At 37.2% G+C, this 25,649-nt stretch overlaps 1 protein-coding gene across 1 annotated transcript; it reads left to right on the forward strand.

The window, feature by feature from the left end:
- The first annotated feature begins 12,910 nt into the window (after positions 1 to 12,910).
- LOC137398302 (piggyBac transposable element-derived protein 3-like) lies at positions 12,911 to 24,933 on the forward strand. The gene is made up of 3 exons (XM_068084410.1): positions 12,911 to 12,956; positions 14,264 to 14,506; positions 23,189 to 24,933. Exons 1-3 carry the CDS (start codon positions 12,911 to 12,913, stop codon positions 24,931 to 24,933), a joined length of 2,034 nt encoding a protein of 677 aa, XP_067940511.1.
- The last annotated feature ends 716 nt before the right edge of the window (positions 24,934 to 25,649 follow it).

Here is a 25,649-nt window from a genome sequence, read left to right on the forward strand (position 1 = left end):
TCTATTTCATCATCATCGTAATGTTGTCACTTTGAGCGTGAAATCTCAAAACCTACGGTAAAAATTTGTTTAATTCTTTAACCTTAACTCGAAGGTGTGCATATCATTCTCTGATAAACGTGACGAACCTGTTGGTCACCTGTGATAGTTGAAAATTGCTGCAGAAATTAATCGCGCTGAATGGCAGGAAGTATGGGTCACATGATCAGATTACGACTAGATGATTAGACCAAGCCGAAACAAAACTGTAAAGTAGCGAGCATCTATATTTGATACGGGCTTTTCTGTAGAACCCGAAGTGTTTGTCATAAACTAGTGCTTCGAGACGTTTTATATTGAGCCTTTTATTGACCTTTAACTTCACGCAATAACATCACGTATCAAAAGTATAACCACACCATTTGACAGCGTCATAAAAAAGAAGAGTTCCAAACAACGACGTTTTCGTGATGGCTGCAATTAACTGTAGTCTGGTGGCCACAGGGCATTATCGTGTCAACAGGTGGCAGAAGATGGGGTCTATGGTAGCTTGACACTTTTAACATGTTTCTAATTTGTTCATTACTAATTTAGTTTCCTACCGCTATTTTAGTTGATAAGCTAAGAGTAATTTGCCATTAAATGGTGAGTAGTTATACAAAAATAAATGTTTTCTTACGCCGTGTGCAGTCAGTCGGACCAGCCAATCAGAGCCGTAGACCAACATTTACGTCATGTTGTAGTACGGGGGTATTAAATTACCCCGATATCAATTAGGTTTGTTGTCAGTTTCCTGTCTCATCGAGCGACCGCCGGCCTTTGGAGTAATGATCGAAAACTTTAATTTACTAATTATACCGATTTCCAAAGCTAGCTGTCATGGATTACATAATCCAATATAATCAACTACCACATTCTAATAGATAAAAGGTTGTTCAACGATCTAACACGTTCAACACTGCATCTTTATGGCAAGTCTGATTCTACAAGTGAAGCCGACGCCAGATACAGGTTGTTCTCATCAAAGACATCTTATGAAAAAAACCTTCCACCAAGAGGGTTCTCTCCGTCGGCATTTAATGAGGGTCAATTACTAAGCAGCAATACAGCAGTGGAAAATTCAACCATTAATGGTGCCCCCAGATCCCACAAACCATGTCTGGAGTAAAGATGATGATGAGATTTCTGGGCAATGCTTTCCTGATGAGCAAAGAGCTATTCCTAGGCAGCTTGTCCAATGGACCAGTTGCTCATGCAAAAAGAGTTTGCACAAGTTTATGCGGCTGTGTAGAGTGCAGTAATGAAATGACTGATGAGATTGAGGATGGTAATCAATTAGACGGTGATGATGAGCTTCAAGATTATAATTATGTAATAGTTTTATTAAATACTTTGCAATATGCTTTCTAGAATCAATTAACAGTTTTTGATGTATCATGATAAACAGACTATGTACTTTGGTAAACATGCTATATAATAATCATACTAGTCTTCATAAGTCTTCATAGTCTTCATACTAGTCATCATAAGTACTAAGATACCCATACAAAGACATGATATTAATTAATCATCCAGAAAGTTGGTTGTCATCGAACATACTGCACCACACATTCAATCATACTGGTTACATTCAACATTTCAACCATACATGGCTTCAAAATACTGCATGGTTTTAACATGCTACCAGTACAATAAATCTAAAGCTAAGCCAGAAATTGCGCATATTGATGTCAGTTAAATAAAAAAGAAATAATTTTAATAATAATAATTTCATTTAAAAGATTAAGTTTACATTAGATTCGTTAGTTAGTCTGCATCACAACCAGTGTACCCAATGAGGTATACAGCATAGCCTGTCAATCAGTAGTTGTACAGGTATCAATGTAACGAGTATGAAGAGGGTTTCTGGCAGATCAGTGGCTAAGGTCATGGCGAGAAATGTTTGTCATATCAAGTCCCTGGCGGCCGACTACAATGTAAAAAATCGCATCCATTAGAGACAATGAGTTCAAAATACAAAATGATCATATAGACATATAAGAGCTGACATACATTTATGGTGCAATATTTATCGATCATAACCTACCCGAAAAACGATCTATCAAAGCATGTAGCAATAAATTTAAAACTTGAAAATAGGAAGAGCTACAATACTGATTTGAACGTATACGCAATGTGCATAGCCCTACATAAAAGTAATAGATGTACCCCCTTTAGCTTTAACTACAACAATAATTAGTTAACTCATACATCGCATACTTCTGTAAGGTAATAATTGATACGTGAGCGCTATAACAATACAATATAATACAATTGATTAGAATACAACAAAATATGTATTAATATATATTATATGACACAACATAATGCAACATATCAATCCTATAACACAATTCAAATCAGTTCAATACAACATAATACAGCTATTATAATACAATACAATAGAATATAGTTTAATAACACAATAATACGGTACTGATAAGTTCTGCATGACACAATATAGTAACTTAAAACTAACCAAACCATCAGTTAAATAACAATCATACATTTGCATAAAAGTACTACAATTTGTGTTGATATTGGTTTGACGTTTCAAAGAGCAATACAGTCTCCAATTTTGTAAATAGGCGAGCTAATTCTTAATAAAAATCAGCAGAGGCATTCTATATTACAAATAGTCCAGTATTACTGGTTTATTAAAAAAATACCCAATCTAGGTATTCTATTTATGAAGCCCAATAATATAAGTAGCTTATAATGTTATGTAGTGCTACCGTTTTAGCCTAAAAATTAAACAAATTGAGTTGAGCTATTGAGTGTATGAAACAGTGAGTGTCTAAAGACACAGCAACAATACCTACGACAGAGAGTAGTTTATTGTATAGTTTGTAACCAATATGTAAAATCTGGACTGAGAAGTTTGACTTGAGAGTTTGATTCATTATAATCAACACCTATCACTTATTGATCCAACTGACTACAGTACACAGTGAAGGAAACGCCAGATTTTCAATAAAGCAATGCATTTAATCTTTGATTAATTATTCATAAATATTAAGTAAATGAGTTTGCTATCATCTCACCTTATTTTTTCAAGGGTTTGAGATTCTTTGCAACTTGAGAAGCTCTTTGTTATTTCGACTCACTAGCAATCTTCCTCAAGCATTCAGTGTGGCATTTACATACGACTAACACTGCGAGTTGCGATCTGACTGTTTGTAGATGGTGCTCTACATCTCATAAAAACTTTGGATTATCGTTTTTTTCCGTTAGTAAAACTTTGTTGACTTCTTAGCATGTAAAACTTGATTATAATGAATTATGTAACCGATAATAGCTAGCTGTGGTAATCAATTTAAATAGAAGATACTAAATTTGCGCTACTACTAACCGACGTATACGGCAGTTTCTAACACGGAACAGCGGAAACAGACTAAGGGCACAAATGTTATCGGTGAAAGCAAATGCGCCCCGTATTAAACAAATGCATAGATTTATGTTTACCTAGCTGATTGGCTGATTTGGCTAATTGCGCATGGCGCAAGGGAAATCTCATTTATGTATTTCTACCTATCTTTTAATGGCAAATAATCACTGCTTGACAAGAATAATTCCGGTAGGTATAATAAAAAAGTTAGGAGATGATTTATTCTATCCATTAAATCTAAGATTCGTTATACCCCATTGTCGTGCCACCTTGGCAAAAAAACGACACAAAAATGCCCTGTGGCCACCAGACTACTGTTCATTTTTGAGCTTTCAAGAGCTTGTTATCACATTTCCACATATTTTGCACCTACAACTCAGCAGAGTAAGACATGGTGAACCTTCTGATACCAAAAAACTGTAATGTGAATGTTTTTGCAAGTCAACCTTTAAAGATCAGCAGCTCCTTATAACGGTTCTCGATTGGCTGCCAGTTCAATCCTTGACAAACCCTAAAGAAATGACCATAGTTTTTGCTATCCCCGACAGCATAGCTCAACAGCATCTCTTTTGAGCAATGAAGAGCCATTATGAATGATCAATATCTCACAATGTACTTGCCTCATCAAGAGACAGCTATTGAGTAAAAGCTTATGTAATGTTAGCAGTAAGTGCATCGGTCTTGAATTAATTAAATTTTGAATCCACCTCATACTGCTGCCCCTGCCAACAATGCAAAAAGTAATCAAGAAAGAACAACTTTGAAAAGTCCGTCTGGCAGCTCTAAAAGGACATACTAGACTCCAATAGAAAAATTAATAAGATGGGATAACTCTCTGTCTCAATATAAACACCCAACAGAGGCAACGGCAAACCACTGTTGATACCTGACCAGAAAAGTCATGGTTATAGAAAGTCGGGAAAACCATGATTGCCTACGTCCTCACAGGACACGGTACATAGAGTGAGAGTCTCCAAAGGAGTACAATAGCATAACCATAAAAATTTTGGGCTTAGCTTTGCTTACAATGCGTTTTCTTGCATATGAGTACACAGAAATACATGAAGCATTTTCAGTGTTCATATAACTTTTCATCCATAAGGACTGCCGTTTTCAACAAACTTTTCTCTCAGTGAATTTATGTTTTGGACATTTGATGTCCAAAATTTCAGGCACTTGCCAAGCATTCATGCAGTAGCGTAAGATCAACAGGTAATGATTAAACACACAAAGACTATATAGAAAAGTCTCCAGTAAACAATAGGTACGCCAAGTGCTAGACAAAACATGCCATCAAAAATCAAGTTAATGGCTGGCAGTCAATAAAAGGAGCACATTCTCATTGATTCCTCCTCGTAGCCTTAAATTTACTTGAAACTATTATCAGTGCTGTATTTTTCTATTTTTAATTCAATTATTCTTCTTATTGCACAAGCTCTATCCGTGTTTGCAGTCTTTATAGGCACTTACTGCAAGCCTCCTACTCTACTCCCTTCTTAAAGAGTTAAAAACAAATCCTTAAAAGCTGTCACCCAAACTGTGTCAAATCTCCCTTCCCTATAGACTAATGGACCCTTGCTTTGATTTCCCTCCCATTTCTCTTTAATATTTACCACCTTAAACCGAACTGTTCTCTTTGTGACAATCGATTGAGTCGTTAAAACTTGTTTTACCATCACTTACTAATCACAATCACTACTAGCAAAGACCACATTTGAGGTAAGTGTGCGTATAGTACTTACTTTCTATATCTGCTGTCAAGCTAAGCAGAGTCGAGTGGCCTCTCTGCAAGTAATAATATCTTACTGACAGCTGTTTGACCTTCCTCACTCGTGACTCCTAGAGAGCCAATCAGAGGACGAGAAAACTTCTACGGTAGTCGGGAATTCCCCATGTGATTTAACCAGCTTCAGTCAATAAGCTTGCGCAACAAGCAAGCTGCTTCAGTGATGTACAGGTAGAAGTCTAATCCAGTATGCAAATGGTGGCGCTGAGACTATCATTGCTGCTAGCCTTATCCCTGTGTGGAACTGTAGAACGCAGGACCAGTACAATACAAACTTTACTAACTGATAGTGTAGATATGATGATATTAGCTTTCACTTCTTTTTAAATTGTTTAAGAGAATGTAACTTTGGCTGAAGATCAATTTGCTAGAAACTAAATCTGCACCTCATACGGAGTGGAGATGAGATTTAACAGTTTCAGTATCACCACCTTGCTGCATTTCGAAGTTTTTGCATTTTAAATACATACTTCTATGTTACGTTAAGTTTTATTTTTATTATAATTATGTTAAAATCAATTTAATTTAATACCAAGGTAGTCCTCAACAGTTATTAAAAACATAAAAAGCAATCTTTTTTATTAAGTTTCCATGTTTCTGTTTAATGTTTCCATTTAAATTTAACTTAAATTATACTGTAAATGTTTCCTAAATCACGGTTGCTTGTTGGAAAACAAGATTGCATTGCAGGGGATTTGAACTCTGATAGATATTCAGCTTTGCAACCAGACGCAACACCATCTGTGCAATTCAATCACCTTGCATAGATGTAATAGTAATTATCATAAAGGTTAATCTCTTTTGCAGCACACCTGACCACCAGGGTGCTAGTCTATATATATATATATATAAATCTAAAAGTTTGTCTGTCGTCATGTCGTCTGTCCAACTACCACGATTAAAGTCTAGGACGGATAACTGCTTCGTACCAAAAGTGAACTCACAAAGATTGCAACAGCTTTGTACACTCCGCACACCTAACCACAAAGCTAAGCTATTGTTGTCATTCTCATTGCTCTTACTAAATATATACTCTGTAGTCTTTTGGCGATTGCACACGCAAAATATGCACTTTTTATTATTGTTTAATATAACCTTTTTGCATTTTTAAAAGCTTATTTTTGCTACCATTACTTATTTCTTTAACTTGTAATTTTCAAATGTGTCGTTATACTCTTATTTCTGGTTTTTCCTAAGGTTCAGTTGCTAAATCTGCAAAGGTTAAATATTTCTAGGTAATGAACCGCTCTTTGGAACCCACAAATAGAAAGTCTTAATACCATCTCCACTGACTGAGAGGAGCAGAACTCTTATGGACAAAGCCTGTTCTTCTACTCACAAACACAAACTTTCTGGGTGACATTTATAGAGCTTTTTGGAGAACACAAACCACAATATATACCTTATATTGCCTAACATCAAAATCCTCTCATGCATCAAATGACCTAAACCAAACTCCAAAAGTGTCAAACCTAAATTTGCTGTAGGCTAACATTAAATAGAAAAGTCACAGGCCAAACTCAATTTTTATTGAAAAATTAACTGCAACTGATATATATTGTATAACTTTTTCATATGAAAATAAAGTTTTTTGTATAAATGATTAAAGGATATCTCTGCCCGTATCCTTTGAAGCTCTTGTTAAAGGTTGGCTTGCTACAAAATTCACATTACAGTTATTTGGTATCAAAAGATTCACCATGTCTTACTCTGTTGTGTTGTAGGTGCCAAATATGTGGAAATGTGATTAAGGGCTCTTAAAAGCTCAAAAACGAAAAGCCGTCGTAGATTGGAATCCGTTTATTTCTCTGACGTAGCCATGATAGTTTAGTTATTGTCTTGTCACGTGATGTTCTCCCGTGAATTGAAAGGCCAATAAAAAGCTCAATATAAACTTATCGTAGCACTAGTTTATGACAAACACTTCGGGTTTTACCAAAGACCCCGCATCAAATATAGATGCTCGCTACTTTACAGTTTTGTTTCGGCTTGAACTAATCGTCAAGTCATAATCTGATCATGTGACCAATACTTCGAAAATAATTTTTGCAGCAGTTTTCGATTATCACAGGTGACCAACAGGCTCATCATGATTATCAGACAATGATATGTATTCCTTTGAGGTAAGGTTAAAATATTAAATGAATTTTTACGGTAAGTTATAAGATATCACTGCTAAAAGTGACAGCATTATAATGACGATAAAACAGACACGTAAGAACAATAGACATGGTTTTATTGAGTGCGTGAAGTATATTTGTGAAAATATTTCGACAAATAAGGTTACATGAAAGTGTAAACAGAAACCATCTACCACAACTACGTCACATTTGAGCCGTTTTGGAAAGAGAATCCAAATTTTGTGGAAATAACCAAAACTAAATCATTCTGTGATTTAGTGCTGTGCTGCTATGGATGCTCCCTGTTCATTCATGGTATTATCATTTTTAAATCACAATAAAATTGTAATTTTATACCAGGAGAAGACAATTACACACTTGGGTGAGTTAGTTACTATGAATTTCTTATTTTTATTTCCATGAAATACCGATGTTAAATAAATGTATAAGCATAATATAATATGGTAGCATTAAAGCTATAATACGAATAAAAAAGGTTAAAAAATGAACTGTTTTGCATAATGTATTTACATATAAATGTTTATAAATATAAAAGAGAAAATCTATTAATTGAGTACTAGCAATACCAACTATGACACCATCGGTTAGAGTTCTAGAGAAGCTATTAGTGACTATCTCCATCATTTGAAGTCTCCTCTGCAATGCAGAGGTTGTTGTCATCAATGATGAGAGCAGCCGTAACAGACGCTCCACCAGAACCCCAACTGATGAATGGGCTTGAGTGTGGCACCTCTGGTTAGACACAAACAAACACTTAACATAGGCCAGAAATGCATCTACCTCAGTTGCCATCAGGAACACTGCTCCCATTGGCAAAACCAGGTAGATGCATTCATGTGCATCTGTTAATACAATTGCTCCTATGCTGGTATCATCCGAGATGCTTTGCGGAAATCTCTCCATTAACAGGCTGGTGGCTGCCGACTTGCCCCTCAAAGCACATTTCTTTATATCATCAAGCTTGTCACCTATAAAATCACAAAGGTAAATTCTTAGCTTTATGGATAAGTAAACTGTAGTTGTGATATGTGCTGTTGTAGTCATCTAACATGATGATGGGAGATGATGCAAACCTTCAGCTCATGTAAACTAAGCTACAAATAGTAATATAGTTATGTAGGTAGGTGGGGTTAATGATTAGGAGTTATCTAACTCTGTATTAAGGGTTGGGTAATAATAATACAAGTCATAACTAATAGCTCATGTAAACTAGGCTACAACTAGTAATATAGTGATGTGGGTAGATGGGGTTAATGATTAGGAGTTATCTAACTCTGTGATAAGAGTTGGGTAATAATAATACAAGTCATAACTAATAGTTCATGTAAACTAGCTACAACTAGTAATATAGTGATGTGGGTAGGTGGGGTTAATGGTTAGGAGTTATCTAACTTGGTGTTAAAGGTTGACTTGCAAAAAAATTCACATTACAGATATTTGGTATCAAAAGATTCACTATGTCTTACTATGTTGTGTAGTAGGTGCCAAATATGTGGAAATGTGATTACAAGCTCTTAAAAGCTCAAAAACAAAAAGCCGTCGTAGATTGGAATCTCTTTATTTCGATGACGTAGCCATGAAATTTGGTTATCATCTTGTCACGTGATGTTCTCACATTAATTAAAAGGCCAATAAAAAGCTCAACATAAAACTTATCGTAGCACTAGTTTATGACAAACACTTCGGGTTTTACCGAAGACCCCGTATCAAATATAGATGCTCGCTACTTTACTGTTTTGTTTTGGTTTGGTATACTCGGCAAGTTGTAATCTGATCATGTGACCCAATATTTTGCAAATAGTTTCTGCAGCACTTTTCGATTATCACAAGTGACCAACAGGCTCGTCATGATTATCAGACAATGATATGTACTCCTTCAAGCTAAGGCTAAAAATTAAACAAATTTTTACGGTAAGTTATAAGATACCAGTGCTAAAAGTGACAGCATTACAATGAAGATAAAATAGACGCGTAAGAACAATCGACATAGTTTTATTGAATGCATGAAGTATATTTGTGAAAATATTTCGACGAATAAGGTTGCGTGAAAGTGTATACAGAAACCATCTCCCACAGCTACGTCACATTTGAGCCGTTTTGGAAAGAGTATCCAAACTACGGCTGTCTTGTGTTGCTGCGATTAACTGTTCAATTTTGAGCTTTTAAGAGCTTGTAATCACATTTCCACATATTTTGCACCTACAACACAACAGAGTAAGACATGGGGAACCTTTTCATACCAAATAACTGTAATGTGAATTTTGTTGCAAGTCAACCTTTAAGGTTTGGGTGGTTTGGGTGAGGATAATAATACAAGTCATAACTAATAGCTCTTGTAAACTACGCTAAAACTAGTAATATCGTGATGTGGATCTAAGCATGGTTAATGATTAGGGGCAATCTTACTCATACTAATAACCTAAATACATGTACCTACGTATGTTACTCCACTTAATTCTTTGTCTCTTTTCAGAGCGGGGAATGCCATTACCAGATATGCTTCCAACTCTCTCTTGTCAGTTGCAGTAGGGGAGCTACAAATGCAGTGATTGTATTACACAAAACCTCTAAGCCACATTAGTATAGAGGTGCTCAAGTAGTCACTGACACTGAGTAGTCACTGAGTGCTCACTGACAAGTTCAAACAAGTTTTTCTGATGACATAGTATTGCCATATCTATGCTCTCGAGTTGGTGTATTTTTTTGCACAATATTTGGGAACTTGGTCTTGGTTAATGCATTCGTGTTGACAAAGGGGTTTGAAAGTCACGATGAGAGACTTCGTGGAAAGATATACTCACAGGTTATTTGTCAGTTTAATCTGTCAGCTCCTTCAGGTGTTGGCAGTGGACTTTGGTCATGGCTTCATGATACGATTTCTCAAACTCTAGAGGTGGTATATCTTTAGACATCATTCTCTCTATAACTTCTGTGCCAAACATTAGGCTCATGATTTTTCTATTATTGTAGGAGTATATTTGTTTATGCTGTAAACAAAAAATATGAGATTATATATTATGTTCACTTAAGTTCATTTATGGTTTACTTGCAGTACATTTTGAGGCACATGACACAGGTCTCTCATTTCTCAGCAAAGTTACAAAATCGTTAGCATGATCGTTTGTATAGATACTAGTACTGTATAATTGTGGTTGTGTGCATCAACGTGATTATAGTTATGTGTGTGTGTCCTATCAGTACGAATAGGACTGGGCAATCGCATTCCTGGTCTGGCCAATAGCTTAATACTAAAACATTTCAAAAACCAGGGGGAAACAGTTCAAAACGAAAGCACATAATGATGGTTCCTAAATGAGCACCTAGGGGTTAAACACCAATACCAACACTGGAAGGGTTAGTTTAGCCACAAACTGAGAAAAACTATTTAAATGGGTGGGGTCTTTTTTAGAAATGAGGAAAAAGATGTCTAAGGGCTGGCATTGCTGAATGTTAGCAATAGCAGTTACAAGCATGAATATCTATTCAGATTTAAGTTCCAGTTAGAAGAAGCAGTATTGCAAGTACGTGTGTATTGTGTATTGATACTGCCACAAATAGGGCACTGTTGCTGAAAACAAGCTTTCTTTTGAGAAAAATAGGCAACTTTAAATGAAAAAGTGCAAAGGTGCTGAAGGGGTTTGAAATGGACATTAAGAGGTTGAAGGGGTAGATTTTGAAAATATGTCAAAAAGCATTGGAGGGATGGATTATCAGATTTAGGAACCATCATATGTGCACACTTTCAGAGCTATTTCCTTGGGCAAAATGGGCAAAACGACACTCAATATACAGACTGAGCCTAGTGTTTGGGTTTGGGGGTTGGCGAAAGCTTCCTTACAGCTTTCTTGATCATAAAAATGAATGCACTCAGGTTAGCTTTATTTTGCTATTACACTATTATATTGATATGAGTGTCGCTTTTCCCCAATGCGTTTTCCCCAGTGGCTTTAGACAATGATACTATTAAATAGAAAGAACTAGCACATTGTTTTGTGACCGATCTCAGATTTTTATTTATAGATAGCATCGACTTACCATCAAGCTAGAATCACTGTTGGATTGTAGCTGGTTTGTAAAAGAAACAGGTGCTGACGGTTCTTGGCCATGTGACTGAAAGATGAACAGCATAATTCCATCAAACTATGCAATTAACATAATGGTCATCATAGCCACATTTTTGTAGTTCACCGATACCATAGATATATAATATAAGATCTATGGACAAAACATTCCTTGTTCTGCTAATGTTGGGAAGTCAAAACATGATTACGTGGCAGAAGCTTTATTATTAACATTATCGTTAACATAACCTAACTCCAACTAACAGCATATGTGACAGATACTAGTTTGGACGCGTTTTACTCCCCCAAATTGTTCTGTATATTATTCTGAATGATGCGAGTCAATTTGGTTTGCATCATTTCTTAAGATCTACAATCTCAGCTGAGTATTGGTGAAATAGGCAACCTAAATATCAGGTCATAAAAAGTGCCAGCAGCTGCAGTGTCAAACACGTTTCACTATTTAAGTAACTATGTGTAAGTAACTTAGGATAAAAGGAAGTCATATAATTCTTTTGCTCCTGCGTGTAATAGACAAAGAATTGAAACAATGCTTGCCTCATAATGTGAACATAATCTGAGTTAAGTGATTTAAAACCTATGCCATGACCCTTAACAGCTACTATTTGTTTAGCATGCTTTTAGAATCGTTTGACAATCTATATTAAGGATGTTCCAAGGTGATCCCTAGAGGGAGGAACTGATCCAACTCTTCAAATGCTATCGAAATTCTCTTATCAGTGACTAGCATTTATTTAAAGGAATTGGATATGATCTCAATATAAAGGTAGTATACCAGTAACATAGTTTAAACCTGTCTTCCAAAAATATTAGTTGAGGTTTGTTTCATTTGATATTGAACATATCAAAAGTAACGTTATTATCATAATAGGAAAAAACCACAAAAATGCCACATGAGGGCATTCTTGTAAAGATTGTTTTGTCATTCCTGAATGGTCAATTTTGATTTACTCAACATACTCCTACAATTTGAATTAATGTATTTCAACTTACTCGTTTTAACTCCTTCTGTTTCCTCATAAGGAGTGTTTGAGTTCTTAAGGTTATATTAGGCTGAAGCTTGGCCAGCTGGTGTTTCGTCAGCTCTATAAAAATATCTTCGTCAATGCCTTGGTCTGAAAGTGATATAAAAATTTAAATCATATATTTTGGTTGAATATGTGAGAAATTTTTTCATAGTTGTTCTGTTGTTTCTGTGAGGTAACATATTCTATTATATATTTTAAACAACACATATTATATTGAATTATAAATAATTTGGTATTGGAAATCCAGTCTTGAAAATCCCAATAGAACCACCATTACTTTTGCTCCAAGGGGTGTGCATGTGTTCTATGATTTTTTGTGATATTCAATGATGTAGTTCTCAGGAATCTTACATTGTTTGGTTGCAGAAACATTAGTATGACATTTGCGATAGATTTTTTGGCTAAATATTGCCATGTTGTATGTTATACAAACTCTCCATGGCAGGCTTTCACAATTGATTCTCCAAATGCCTGCAGAAAGTGTGATGGCACAGATGGTGCAAGCTCTTCATGGTTACTTGCTTCAATATTGTCTATGTCGTCAATACGATTTGTTTGGTAATTATCTGATTAGTTGCCCATTGTGTTGTGTATCCTACTAGGTGATCGTCTTAACAGTGTCAAGTGCAAAATGACCATTGCCAGCTTTAATTCTACAATGATGATTTGAAAATGCCTTCCTTGTTTTCATTGGTCAATGCGATGAATAGGCTGCCCAGCGCCTGATCCACTTATCATCATCATAAATATTGGGCATTCATAGCTGTAAAGCAAGACATGGCCAATTTGTTGTATTGATCAGAAATACTGTGAAAAATAGTTAATCGTGGAATGCAATGGATTGATTTTGTATTTTTAAGCTAGAAATACAGAGAATTTAAAAAACCCCAGATGGCAACATACGTAAAAAAAACAACGGATGTGCGTTAGTCTGGGCAGGCTCTCTTGGAGAGGGAAAGAGTCGTGCCTCTACCCCACGACGCAATATGTGTAGTGTAGCTATTTGATTTGACTTGAAACAAATAGCTTATCTTATACTAAATATTGTATTATGGAGAAATTTATCATTTCAGTTGGGTTGAGTATCAGATAGATGGTGCAACAGTAGCAAAGATGCGCAGTGTCAGGAATGCATTACTATCATGGTTTCTCGTTAGCACCACCACGTAAATCAAATTTTGTGTATACATGGCACCAATAAGCAGCAAAGTCGACATCTATATGATACTGTGTATCAATGTCAGGTCATGGCAGACCATGGCCACTGCCTTGGCTTACATATCCCTACCTAGCCTGTCTTGACAAACTGATGTTTTTGCGGAGTTGTCCCCCGGCAAGCGCGGCGAGCAAAACAACTGCTTGTCACAAGACGCACTGCACCTGGAGTTGCTCTCTTCTGTCTATGCGGCTTGGCTGCGATGTTATGGCGGTCGCTCCATTGGTAATCATAACGGATTTCGCACAAAGATTTATGTAGAAAAATTAAGATAAGAACCTTTAACCCTTTGCGTTCCAAAAACGACCTTTGTTGGTTTACGAGCAATGTCCTAGCATACCAAAACCGAAAAACCCGACATTTTTGCCGTTTTCGATAGACCTTTTTTAAAACGTTTTATTTATTTTAAAAACAACGTTCAAAATTAAAATTAAAAATTTGAGCAATTTCAGTAAGTTTTTACTTCTGTTTTGAGGCTATAAATAATAAATTTTATGTGCATGTGCAAAAAGAACACGTTGTAAAGATTTGATCTTTCTTTATGGAAAGCTGGTCAACATGCACGGACGTGATTATTTGAGCTCGGCTAAAAAAATTTGTTTAGAGGTTGATATCGACTGGTTCGAAAGTGAAGAAGAGGATTTCAGGTCAGAAGAATGTGGGGAAGAGGATGAAAGTAAAAAAAAAGATCGACAGAGTGAATCTGATGGCGAAAGTGAGAGTGAAACGACCGACGTTGAACCAGGGAGTAATTTCGGATTTCAAAGAGGAGCTGATCTAAAACCAAAAGAACTGCATTTTGATGAGAGCCCTGCAGGTGTACAAAGTCGAATTACTGGACAGATAAGTATTTTCAATTATTTACAGCTTTTTATTACATCTGCCATCATGAATGTTATAGTTAACGAAACAAATAGATATGGCCTTCGAAAACATGGCGATGCATGGGAGTCTGTCGATGGCAAAGATATTTGGTGAGTTTTTGATTTAGTTTTGCTCATGGGTATTGTCAAGAAGCCTACTTTGTTGTCGTATTGGTCTACCAATCCGTTAATATCAACGCCAATGTTTAGTAAAATGATTTCGAGGAATAAGTTTTTAATGGTTTTGAACAGTTTCCATTTCACTGACAATCCGGAAAACCCTGATGGCAATAAGTTATTCAAGCTAGGAAATGTTTTAGCCATGATATCTGACCGGTTATCTTCTGTTTTGCTGCCTGGTAAATTTATATCTATAGATGAAAGCTTGCTGGCTTGGAAAGGATGACTCTGCTTCAGGCAGTATATTCCATCTAAAAGATCTAGATTTGGAATAAAGCTATTTGCTCTCTGTGATGCTGTCTCTGGCTATGTGCACAAGCTGTCTGTGTACATTGGTGATGAGCGAGAACAAGCCGAAGGAACTGGTAGAGGAATCACTCACAACATAGTGATGAAATTAATGAATGGTTTGCTTAATTCGGGTCGTTGTTTATATATGGATAATTATTATAATTCGCCACAGTTAGCAGCTGAACTTATTAAAAATAACACTCATGTTTGCGGAACTCTGCGTGCAAACAGAAAAGGTGTTCCTAAAGATTTGAAAGTTTGCAATGGAAAAGCTATTAAAAAAGGTGAAACAACAAGCTTTTCTAATGGAGAAAGTATGATTGGCTGTTGGAGAGATAACAAATATATTTCTGTAGTTTCAACTATGCATAAAAACTTGGATGTCGTAGATACAGGCAAAATAAACTATAAAGAGGATAAAGTTTGCAAACCAGCTGCTATTTTGGATTACAACTGATACATGGGAAGAGTTGACAAATCTGATCAAAATTTGCATTATTATAACGCTGCGCGTAAAACCATAAAATGGTACAAAAAACTATTTTTTCATTTATTCGATATTTGTGTGTACAATGCAGCCATAGTTTATAGAATCCATAGCGTTTGTAAAATAACTGACTTAAAGTTTCGACAGAAATTAATTGAACAAATACTTGAATACACTGGATCTTGCCGCAAAAACACTGTTCCCCGCGCTTCAACTTCTTCCGCTCATTGATTAGTGCTAAATAGTCCAGGAAAAAGTAAACAAGCTAAATATAGAATTTGTAGGCGCTGTCCAAAGCGAGCTGATGACAACACCCGTAAGCGAGATGAAACTAGATTTAAATGCCAAGCATGTGGAGTACCTTTGTGCGAACCCTGTTTTGAGCCTTACCATGCTAGATAATTTCCAAATTGTATTTAAAATAATTTAGTTTATGCAAATGTTTGGTTGTGTTGCTAGCTATTGTACATACACTTGCTGAAATGTCATGATATATTGTAGTTGTTGTGCATTGTTATGTTGTATTTGTTGCCCACGGCCCTCTTCAGGGCCACATCTATTCAAAGAGTTCAGTTCTCATATTGTTCGGCCATCTGGCAGAAGGATTTCTCCATCATTTGCCGTTTCTGCACATAATAAGTGTTGCTTCCTGTCTTTTGCTGCTTCACCAACTGTGTGATACATGCTCACCACTCAATTCTTCTTGTGCACAACCATTTAATTTTTGCTGCAGCACACATGCATCCATGCGATCAGTTTATATGCAAAATTGTTACATGAATCTATAGTTTCAAGAAATGCATATAAATCTGACAGTAAAAAATAATAACTGAATATATAGATCTGAAGTTGCAGTGTTTGCAAGCTGCCTGAAGGAAAATATTTCAGTCTGTAGGAAAATATCTCAGCTTTCAGATGCATATTCATTTGCAGTTTTATGTAAATTTGCACGAGAGTTATAGGAGAGTTTGAGCGGCCATGTCCGGTAACTGCTGCACTGCTTATCGCCATGGCGTCAGGAGCATTTCGTAGGCCTGCACCCGCGATGCACATGAGCACCTAACTCAACTTTTGATGCGCTTGGACAACCCATTTTTTTTGCAAACTCTTGTAAACATATGACACCATGCATATGCTTATCAATAACCGGTTTTGGCAGAGATATTGCTTTTAAAATGTATTTGTTATCGAAATTTCATGGTAGAGGGGTGACAACGTCGTCAAATCTGGCTTGTGACTAAAGTGTTCCCAGCCGATGTACAAGGAATATATGGCTGTTTGTTGAAAGATTTCTAAGCTTCCAAATGCATACTCATTTACAGCTCCATGCAAATTTGCATGCGAGTTATAGCTAAGTTTAGACGACCATGTCGCGCCTCCATTATTCGCAGGTTGTTAGAGTCGCGCGCTGAAAATTTCGAAAGGCGTTCCTGCATTGCAACAGAGCTTGTAACTCCGCGTTCAATGCTCTTCGACTATCAGTTTTTTTTGCAAATTGTTGCGAACATATGACTCTATACAAGTATCATTTGTAAAACATTGTCAATTACTTATATCAATTAGAAAAATACAATTGAAAATGGCATACAAAAATAAAAGTTTCATAGCTTCAGCAAATTGAGATTTTTGTTGGTAAGTATTTGCGAGTTATCTATATAGAAGAAGCATCAGCTTGTAGAGAGATTTGTCTGCTTTCTTATGCATACTAATTTATGTAACTGCCACAGTTTTGTTGTAAGTTACTGCAGTTTCTATGCGGTCATGTCGAATGCTCAAATCGCGCCAGTTATTGCCCGGTACTCTAGTGGTTTGTCTATCGTAACCGCGCGGTCGCTAAAGGGTTAACCAGAGACTAGTCTCTGCAGTAAACTTTAGTAGAACTTGAGAACTTAGGCAACAACAGCAACTAAACATGTCGTTATTTGTGCACTCAGTCAGTTTTATTTCTATTTTTGTATCCGTCAGATTTATTTGTTCTTATTAATTTTATTTTTAATTTATTTTATTCTCAAGTTCAATAAAGTTTACCGCAGAGACTGGTCTTTGGTTAAACGTTTTAACCTTATTTTTTTCTACATAAATTTTTGCGCGGAGTCCGTTATGATTACTAATGGAGTGACCGACATAACATTGCAGCCAAGTTGCATAGACGGAAGAGAACAACTCCCTTTTAGTGCAGCTGATGCATTAGGTGCAGTGCGTCTTGTGACAAGCTGTTGTTTTGCTCGCCCTACTCAACGGGGCCAAATCCACAAAAATAACAGTTTGTCAGGACAGGCTAATCACTACCTTAACTCCATGTTTTAAGCAACATCCTAAAAAAATAAAATAAACATACATATTACATATTATTATATATCTTCTGAGCATTAAAAATGATGCAACTTTATAGGAGAAATCAATTTTTACCCAGTAAAATAAAAGACACTAAAGGTTTCTATAAGAGGTTCAGTTTGTCAGGTGTTGATAGAATAATCTGTTAACATGTTTTTAAGTAGTCTTTAGGTGGAATTCACGAGGTCGAGGTCTTTTGATGCATAAAAGGATTTTGATTTTAGTTAATATCAGGTTTAGAATGTGGTTTGTGTTATCCAGAAACCTCTATAAATGTCACCAAGTTTGTTTGTGAGTAAAAAAACAGCTGCTGTCCATGCAGGCTCAGCTTTTTAGTCAGTCGAGATGGTATTAAGACTTTCTATTTGTGTGTCACATGGAGCTGTTCATGACCAAGAAATACCTCCATGAATTTCATCCAGTATGAGTATTTATACCTCAGTGTTTATGTCTCTATGACAAAGAGGTACATAGGGTATATCCAGAAATACCTCTATTGTGGGTGACAAAAAATACCTCTATTCTCCATGCCATTTATAGAGATACCGGGGGAATTCTGGGTATACCCAAAAATCTGACCATTCGTAAAAATACTGGTATTTCTGAGTATACCCAAAAATACCATAGTGTCTCCATGAAAGATACTGAAGTACTTTGAATACTGTGGTACTGTAGTGCTGCGGTACTCTCTATGAGGGTCACTCAGTATGAGTGTGTACTAGCAAGCAAGTCTGAATCTTTGGTCACCAGGTCACTATTATAGAGGCTACTATATATATATATACAGTCAAACATGGATAACTCGAACTTCAAGGGACCGAGCAAAAGTGTTCGAATTATCAGAGCATTCAAGTTATCAGAGCACTGTCACAAGTCCATATATTTACTTATTTATTAGTAGATACATGTACATATACAAACTATAATATAAATCAAAAGCACAAATGGCTTGTTTCAAATTAAATGCTTCCAATGTAAAGTTTAAAACGTTTTCATGAAAAAGTATAGAGATTTTTCTATCACTTGAGATTGGTTTGTTGTTTGAGGTGATGTTATTGCCAGGACGTTTTTCAGATTGACATTGGCAAAACTTGATTGTTGTTGAAATGCTCAAAAGAAAAGACATTTTTTTCTTTTGGGGTTTTACCCACGATCAATTTTGCCATTTTTTCTTGAAGTTTATGCAGATTACCTTACTTTACCTGGGATTCATTAAGAGCAACACTCCGAGGCAGTTCAATTAGAAGTTTTACGAGGTTTTACGGTACATTCTATATCACTCACGCTTTTTTAATAGATACTTATTGAATGTACACACGTATTCTGTGTTTAGGTCAAACGATGAATAGTTTTTTGTAGCTCAGACAACGCATACGTTTAATTACAACATTTTTAAGACGTTTTAAACATTCAACATTCCGACGTTGATTCAACACGGAATCAACGTCGGAAAACTATTCATCACGGGTTAACCGAGTCATGCACTCAAGGATTTTCGCCACGCACATACAAAACAACATGCGATTTTTGTTTTGTATGTGCGTGGCGAAAATTCTTGCGCGCGTGACCCGGCTAGTCCGTGCTATTCATCGTATCGCAGTATAAATCAAATTTCACCAAACTTTTAGAAAAGTCGTTGACAAAAATATTTTGCCGATGGTGGTAATAACGACGCTTATGAATTACGAAAAGATGAAGTTTACCTCTATGGCTTTGAATAAAGTGATTTTCTAAAGTGAAAACAACCGTTTCGGTAGCTGTTGGGCAAAAAAACAGTTCGAATTAACTGTGTTGAGTTCGAGTTATCTATAGCAATTTATCATTATGTGGGAACGGACCAAAGGAAATGTTCGAATTAACCATGTGTTCGAGCTATCCGTGGACGAGTTATCCATGTTTGACTGTATATATATATATAAAATTGTTTCCTCACCCCGGATACCCCGTATGGGTGGTAAATTCTGCTCTAACTTGGGTCTCCTACCAAAGACCTGGGAGTTTGAGCACTCGCCTCAAGATTTTAGCTGTTCCCAATAGCGCACTTTTTTGCAACTCACCTGAATTGATTGTTGTTGGTATTTGGGCAAGCCACATTTTATGCGCTGGTGTTATTGCGCCCAGTGCCCCAATGACTACTGGGATTACAGTTGTTCTTACATTCCAGCATTTTTCAATTTCTTCTCCAAGAGGGAGATATTTCTCTACCTTTTTTTTTCTTTGCTGGCTATATTGTAGTCATTGGGTACTGCCATATCTATTATAGTATCCCTCTTGTTCTCCTTGTCTACCACCACTATATCTGGTTGGTTTGCTAGGACATGCTTGTCAGTTCGGATGTAGAAGTCCCAGAAGATCTTAGCGCGGTCATTTTCATTGACCTTACCAGGAGCTTCCCACCAGTGTTGTGGTTTATTAAGGCCATACTCATCACATAGACTTCTATACACAACACCTGTGACATGATTATGCCGCTCAGTGTATGCGTTTCCTGCTAGCTGTTTGCATCCGCTGATGATGTGTTGGATGGACTCAGGTGCATCTTTGCACAGTCTGCATCTAGGATCGTCTCTAGTGTGATAGATTTTTGTTTGGAGTTGCCTTGTTGGAAGCACTTGCTCCTGGGCTGCCATGATTAGCGACTCTGTATTGGCCGTTAGGTTTCCTTTGTTCAACCACATATATGTCTGGTGAAGATCGCCAACCTTAGATATTTGTTGGTGGTAAGCACCATGAAGAGGTTGCGTGTGCCAGTCAATTTCCTCATCATCAGGGCGTAGGTCCGTTGTAAGAGCAGCCGATTGAAATTCAGCTAGCAACTTATCTGAAATGGCCATGGAGGCTGCATATGCTTTGATGCTTTGCTCCTCCTCTTTTACTGTCTGTTGTACACTTTTGAGTCCTCTACCGCCATCTTTCCTATCAAGATACAATCTAGTAGTCTCAGATTTTGGGTGGAGTGCTCCATGCATGGTCAGCAGTTTAGGAGTTGCTATATCTGTTTCTCTGATGGCTTCCTCAGTCCACTTTATTATGCCTGATGGATATCTTATTACTGGCAGTGCGTAGGTATTTATTGCCATGATTTGGTTCTTGGCATTGAGCTGGCTCCGTAAGACCTGCCGAAGGCGTTTCTTGTATTCGGTAATGGCTTTGTGACGTACCTCGGCTTCGTGGTTGATGTTGCTTTGCATAATCTCCAAGTACTTGTACCTTTCTTCTATATCTTTGATGGTACCATTTGGCATTCTTAGACCATCTGTGAGCATAGAATGGCCTTTCTTAAGAATTAGCCTTCTACATTTCTCAATACCGAAGGTCATTCCGATGTCCTTGCTGTATACCTGAGTGAGGTGTATTAGCAAATCAATGTCCCTTTCTTTGTTAGCGTACAGCTTGATGTCATCTATGCAGAAGAGGTGGTTTATCTTGGTGCCACTCTTAAACTGGTACCCATATTGAGTCTCCTCTAGCATATTGCTTAAAGGGTTTAGGCATATGCAGAAGAGCACCGGTGATAAGGAGTCACCTTGATAGATGCCTCGCTTAATTTTTACACTCGCCAGCTTTTTGCCATTAGCCTCCAGTTCCATCTTCCATTTGGTTATTGACATCTTGATGAATGCCACAAGAGCAGAGTAAACATTGTACATACTGAGGCACTCAAGTATCCAACTATGGGGAATTGAGTCATAGGCTTTTTTGTAGTCAATCCAAGCCATGGCAAAATTGGTTTGCCTTCTCCTGCTGTCTTGACAGACCGTCCGATCTACCAGTAACTGATGTTTAGCTCCTCGGGTGTTGCGCCCAATTCCTTTCTGAGCACTGGTCATATAGTGACTCATGTATTCTTCCAGTTTGTCTGCAACTATTCCTGAGAGCAGTTTCCAAGTGGTATTTATATGCTTATATGCTTTTAATAAACTTCATATATACATATATATATATATATATATATATGTAGAATTATATATTAATATATATACATATATATTAATATATAATTTGATATATATCAATATATATATTAATATAAATATTTATCAATATATATTAATCTATATATATATATATATAAAAAAATTGTTTCCTCACCCCGGATACCCCGTATGGGTGGTAAATTCTGCTCTAACTCGGGTCTCCTACCAGAGACTTGGGAGTTTGAGCACTCGCCTCAAGATCTTAGCAGTTCCCAATAGCGCACTTCTCTGCAACTCACCTGAGTTGATTGTTGTTGGTATTTGGGCAAGCCACATTTTATGCGCTGGTGTTATTGCGCCCAGTGCCCCAATGACTACTGGGATTACAGTTGTTCTTACATTCCAGCATTTTTCAATTTCTTCTCCAAGAGGGAGATATTTCTCTACCTTTTCTTTTTCTTTGCTGGCTATATTGTAGTCATTGGGTACTGCTATATCTATTATAGTAGCCCTCTTGTTCTCCTTGTCAACCACCACTATATCTGGTTGGTTTGCTAGGACATGCTTGTCAGTTCGGATGTAGAAGTCCCAGAGGATCTTAGCGTCGTCATTTTCATTGACCTTACCAGGAGCTTCCCACCAGTGTTGTGGTTTATTAAGGCCATACTCATCACATAGACTTCTATACACAACACCTGCGACATGATTATGCCGCTCAGTGTATGCGTTCCCTGCTAGCTGCCTGCATCCACTGATGATGTGTTGGATGGTCTCAGGTGCATCTTTGCACAGTCTGCATCTAGGATCGTCTCTAGTGTGATAGAGTTTCGTTTGGAGTTGCCTTGTTGGGAGCACTTGCTCCTGGGCTGCCATAATTAGCGACTCTGTATTGGCCGTTAGGTTTCCTTTGTTCAGCCACATATTCCTTTGAGGCCATGAGTCCCCTGAAGAGGACATTCTTTTATTAGTGATACCATTGAGCCTAGCAATTTGTAGGTATTAAGGTCTAATGACCTTCTCAGGGGACAATGTGTTTATTGTCTTCTCATGTTGGTACTTGCTTCACTCTCGTTTGTGAGAGGTAGAAAACATTCAAGATGGCTGCCTCCACTTCAAATTGTGAAACTTCAAACCTTCCAGGTAAATCTATCTGTATAGTTGTTCAAGCAGTGCATCTATAATTTTAAACTACATATTCTTGTTGTTAACATGCATTTCAAAATGTTGAACTAGTTTAAAGTTTATTTACTAGTATTAGAAGTTATTTTGCTCAAGCTTAAATCTGATGTCCTCTGCGGGGGACACTGGAGCTTAATGCTTACAAACAATTTTTAGCATACATTTTAGAAATGTAAAGTTGAAGTATTTATCAGTCACAGTTTATTTTGCTGACTTGTCAACAATGCTCATGTGTGCATTTGTTCAAGTTTTTATGACAATAAAACTAATTTTTGTAGGAAATTCATCAAAAAAGCGGTATTTGTCACTAAATGGGGATGGTGATAATAATCTATTAGCCCAACTGGATGAGTCTGATCTTGAATACTTGTCAAGCGAAGATGAGTACAACCCAGAACAAGATGTAGCTTCTCAAAACACCAGTGATGAAGATTATGATGCTGACACAGATGATGATGTTGCCGAACCACAACCTCCTACCAAAAAAAAGGATGCGAGCAAAAAGAGAAGCTATAATTTCAAGAAAAGTGACACGTTTTCCAGTAGGTTCTCCCAACATCCTGCACTCTCTGACCCACCAGTGTTTGATAAGACATCACTGGAATTATTCAAAGCATACCTGAATGATGACACATTCAAAACAATAGCTGATCTGACCAACCAGTATCATGCCCAGAACCATGGCAAAAGTCTTTGTACAACGATGGCAGAGATTAAGAAATTCTTTGGGATGAGCCTCATAATGGGTTGCATCAACATGAAGAGACTGCGAATGTATTGGTCTAAGAAGACGAGGGTACCAATTATAGCAAATTCAATGTCTCGAACACGGTTTTTTAAAATCAGAAATAATCTTAAAGTAGTTGACAACTTCTCGGTAAATGAGCACGAGAAAAAAGCAGATAGACTTTGGAAAGTCTGTCCCTTCGTTGAACAGATAAGAACTGCTTGCACACAGGTAGCTAGGAGAGACAAAGTGAGCATTGATGAGCAGATGATATCTTTCACCAGAAGATGTCCAGCTAGGCAATACGTGCCGCGAAAGCCGTCCCCAACAGGCCTCAAAAACTTTGTGCTAGCAATTCCTAGTGGCATGGTACTAGACTTTGAAATATATCAGGGTGAAAATACATTTAAAGATTACAAGCTTGACAATGGTTCGGGTGGGCAAGGAGTAGGAGCGGTCCTGCAGCTCACTAAAAATGTGGTGCAAGGAAGTCATGTATTCTGTGACAGATTCTTTACTACCATACCTTTGATAGATCACTTGGCCAAAAAGGACATATCCCTAACAGGGACTATTAGCCTCAAGAATGTTCCAGTAACGTTCTCAGCAGATAAAGTCATGAAGAAGAAAGATAGAGGAGCCATGGAGCAATTTGTCTCTGCAAACAAGAAAGACGAGCAGATCAGCCTCATAAAGTGGTTTGACAACAAGAGCATTCTTATTGCTTCTTCTTTACATGGCTTAGAACCAAGAGATGAGTGCCGGAGATGGTGCAAAAAGACTAAGTCATTTCTTACTGTGCCTCGACCAGCTGCCATTCGAGAATACAATAAATCAATGGGAGGATTAGACTTATGTGATCAGATGGTTTCATACCATCGGTTTACGGCACGATCAAAGCGGTGGCCGATCCGAGTTATTATGCATATTACAGATGTAGCTGTGAACAACTGTTGGCTAGAATACAGAAGGAACAGCACAGGTTCCAAAATAATGCAGCTGTATGACTACCGTTTTTTGCTAGGAGAGCAACTTATTGATGATGCTTGGGATTCCAGCAGCTCTAGTGATGATCCTGATGACACTCCACGTCAATACCGTCAAGTCGTACCTCTCCCAACACAAAAAAGTCGAGAAAAAGGTGCAAAACATTTACCTATAGCAATGAGATTAAAAAACAGTGCGCGTTGCCGAAGAGAAGGTTGCAAATTCAAAACAAGTGTGAAATGTGTGCACTGTGATGTTTTCCTCTGCACAGTGCCGGACAGAAACTGTTTTCTGGACTTTCATAATTAAATGGCACTTGGACTTTGCAGGAGTTTCACTCCTAGTCTTATAAGCTGTGTGCATGCTTTATAGTAGAGTGCCAGTACTATTGTACAAAATACAATTGTCATAATTACTTGCTCAACCTATTTTATTATCAAGTACATGTCAAAATTTTGCAGATACCCAAGTCCAGCGTCCCCTGGGAGGGACGTTTTATAATGTTTCAAATAAAATAAATAAAACAAAATTGACAAAATATTTGTTTTAAGTGCTACTTAGACACTGCATACACCAAGTTTCATCATTGCAGCACAATTAAGTTGTCCTTGGGTCTCAAAGGGATATATGTCTGGTGAAGATCGCCAACCTTAGATATTTGTTGGTGGTAAGCACCATGAAGAGGTTGCGTGTGCCAGTCAATTTCCTCATCATCAGGGCGTAGGTCCGTTGTAAGAGCAGCCGATTGAAATTCAGCTAGCAACTTATCTGAAATGGCTATGGAGGCTGCATATGCTTTGATGCTTTGCTCCTCCTCTTTTACTGTCTGTTGTACACTTTTGAGTCCTCTACCGCCATCTTTCCTATCAAGATGCAATCTAGTAGTATCAGATTTTGGGTGGAGTGCTCATGCATGGTCAGCAGTTTACGAGTTACTATATCTGTTTCTTTGATGGCTTCCTCAGTCTACTTTATTATGCCTGCTGGATATCTTATTACTGGCAGTGCGTAGGTATTTATTGCCA

Source organism: Watersipora subatra, chromosome 6 (genome assembly GCF_963576615.1).
Source record: "Watersipora subatra chromosome 6, tzWatSuba1.1, whole genome shotgun sequence".
NCBI classification, from domain to species: Eukaryota; Metazoa; Bryozoa; class Gymnolaemata; order Cheilostomatida; family Watersiporidae; genus Watersipora; species Watersipora subatra.

Coding starts and splice junctions, on each gene's coding strand:
- LOC137398302 (XM_068084410.1), top strand. CDS start 12,911: ATGCCTGCAGAAAGTGTGATGGCACAGATGGTGCAAGCTCTTCATG. Junction 12,957..14,263: donor GATGGTGCAAGCTCTTCATG/GTTACTTGCTTC, acceptor AAATTTGTTTAG/AGGTTGATATCGACTGGTTC. Junction 14,507..23,188: donor TCGAATTACTGGACAGATAA/GTATTTTCAATT, acceptor TAATTTTTGTAG/GAAATTCATCAAAAAAGCGG.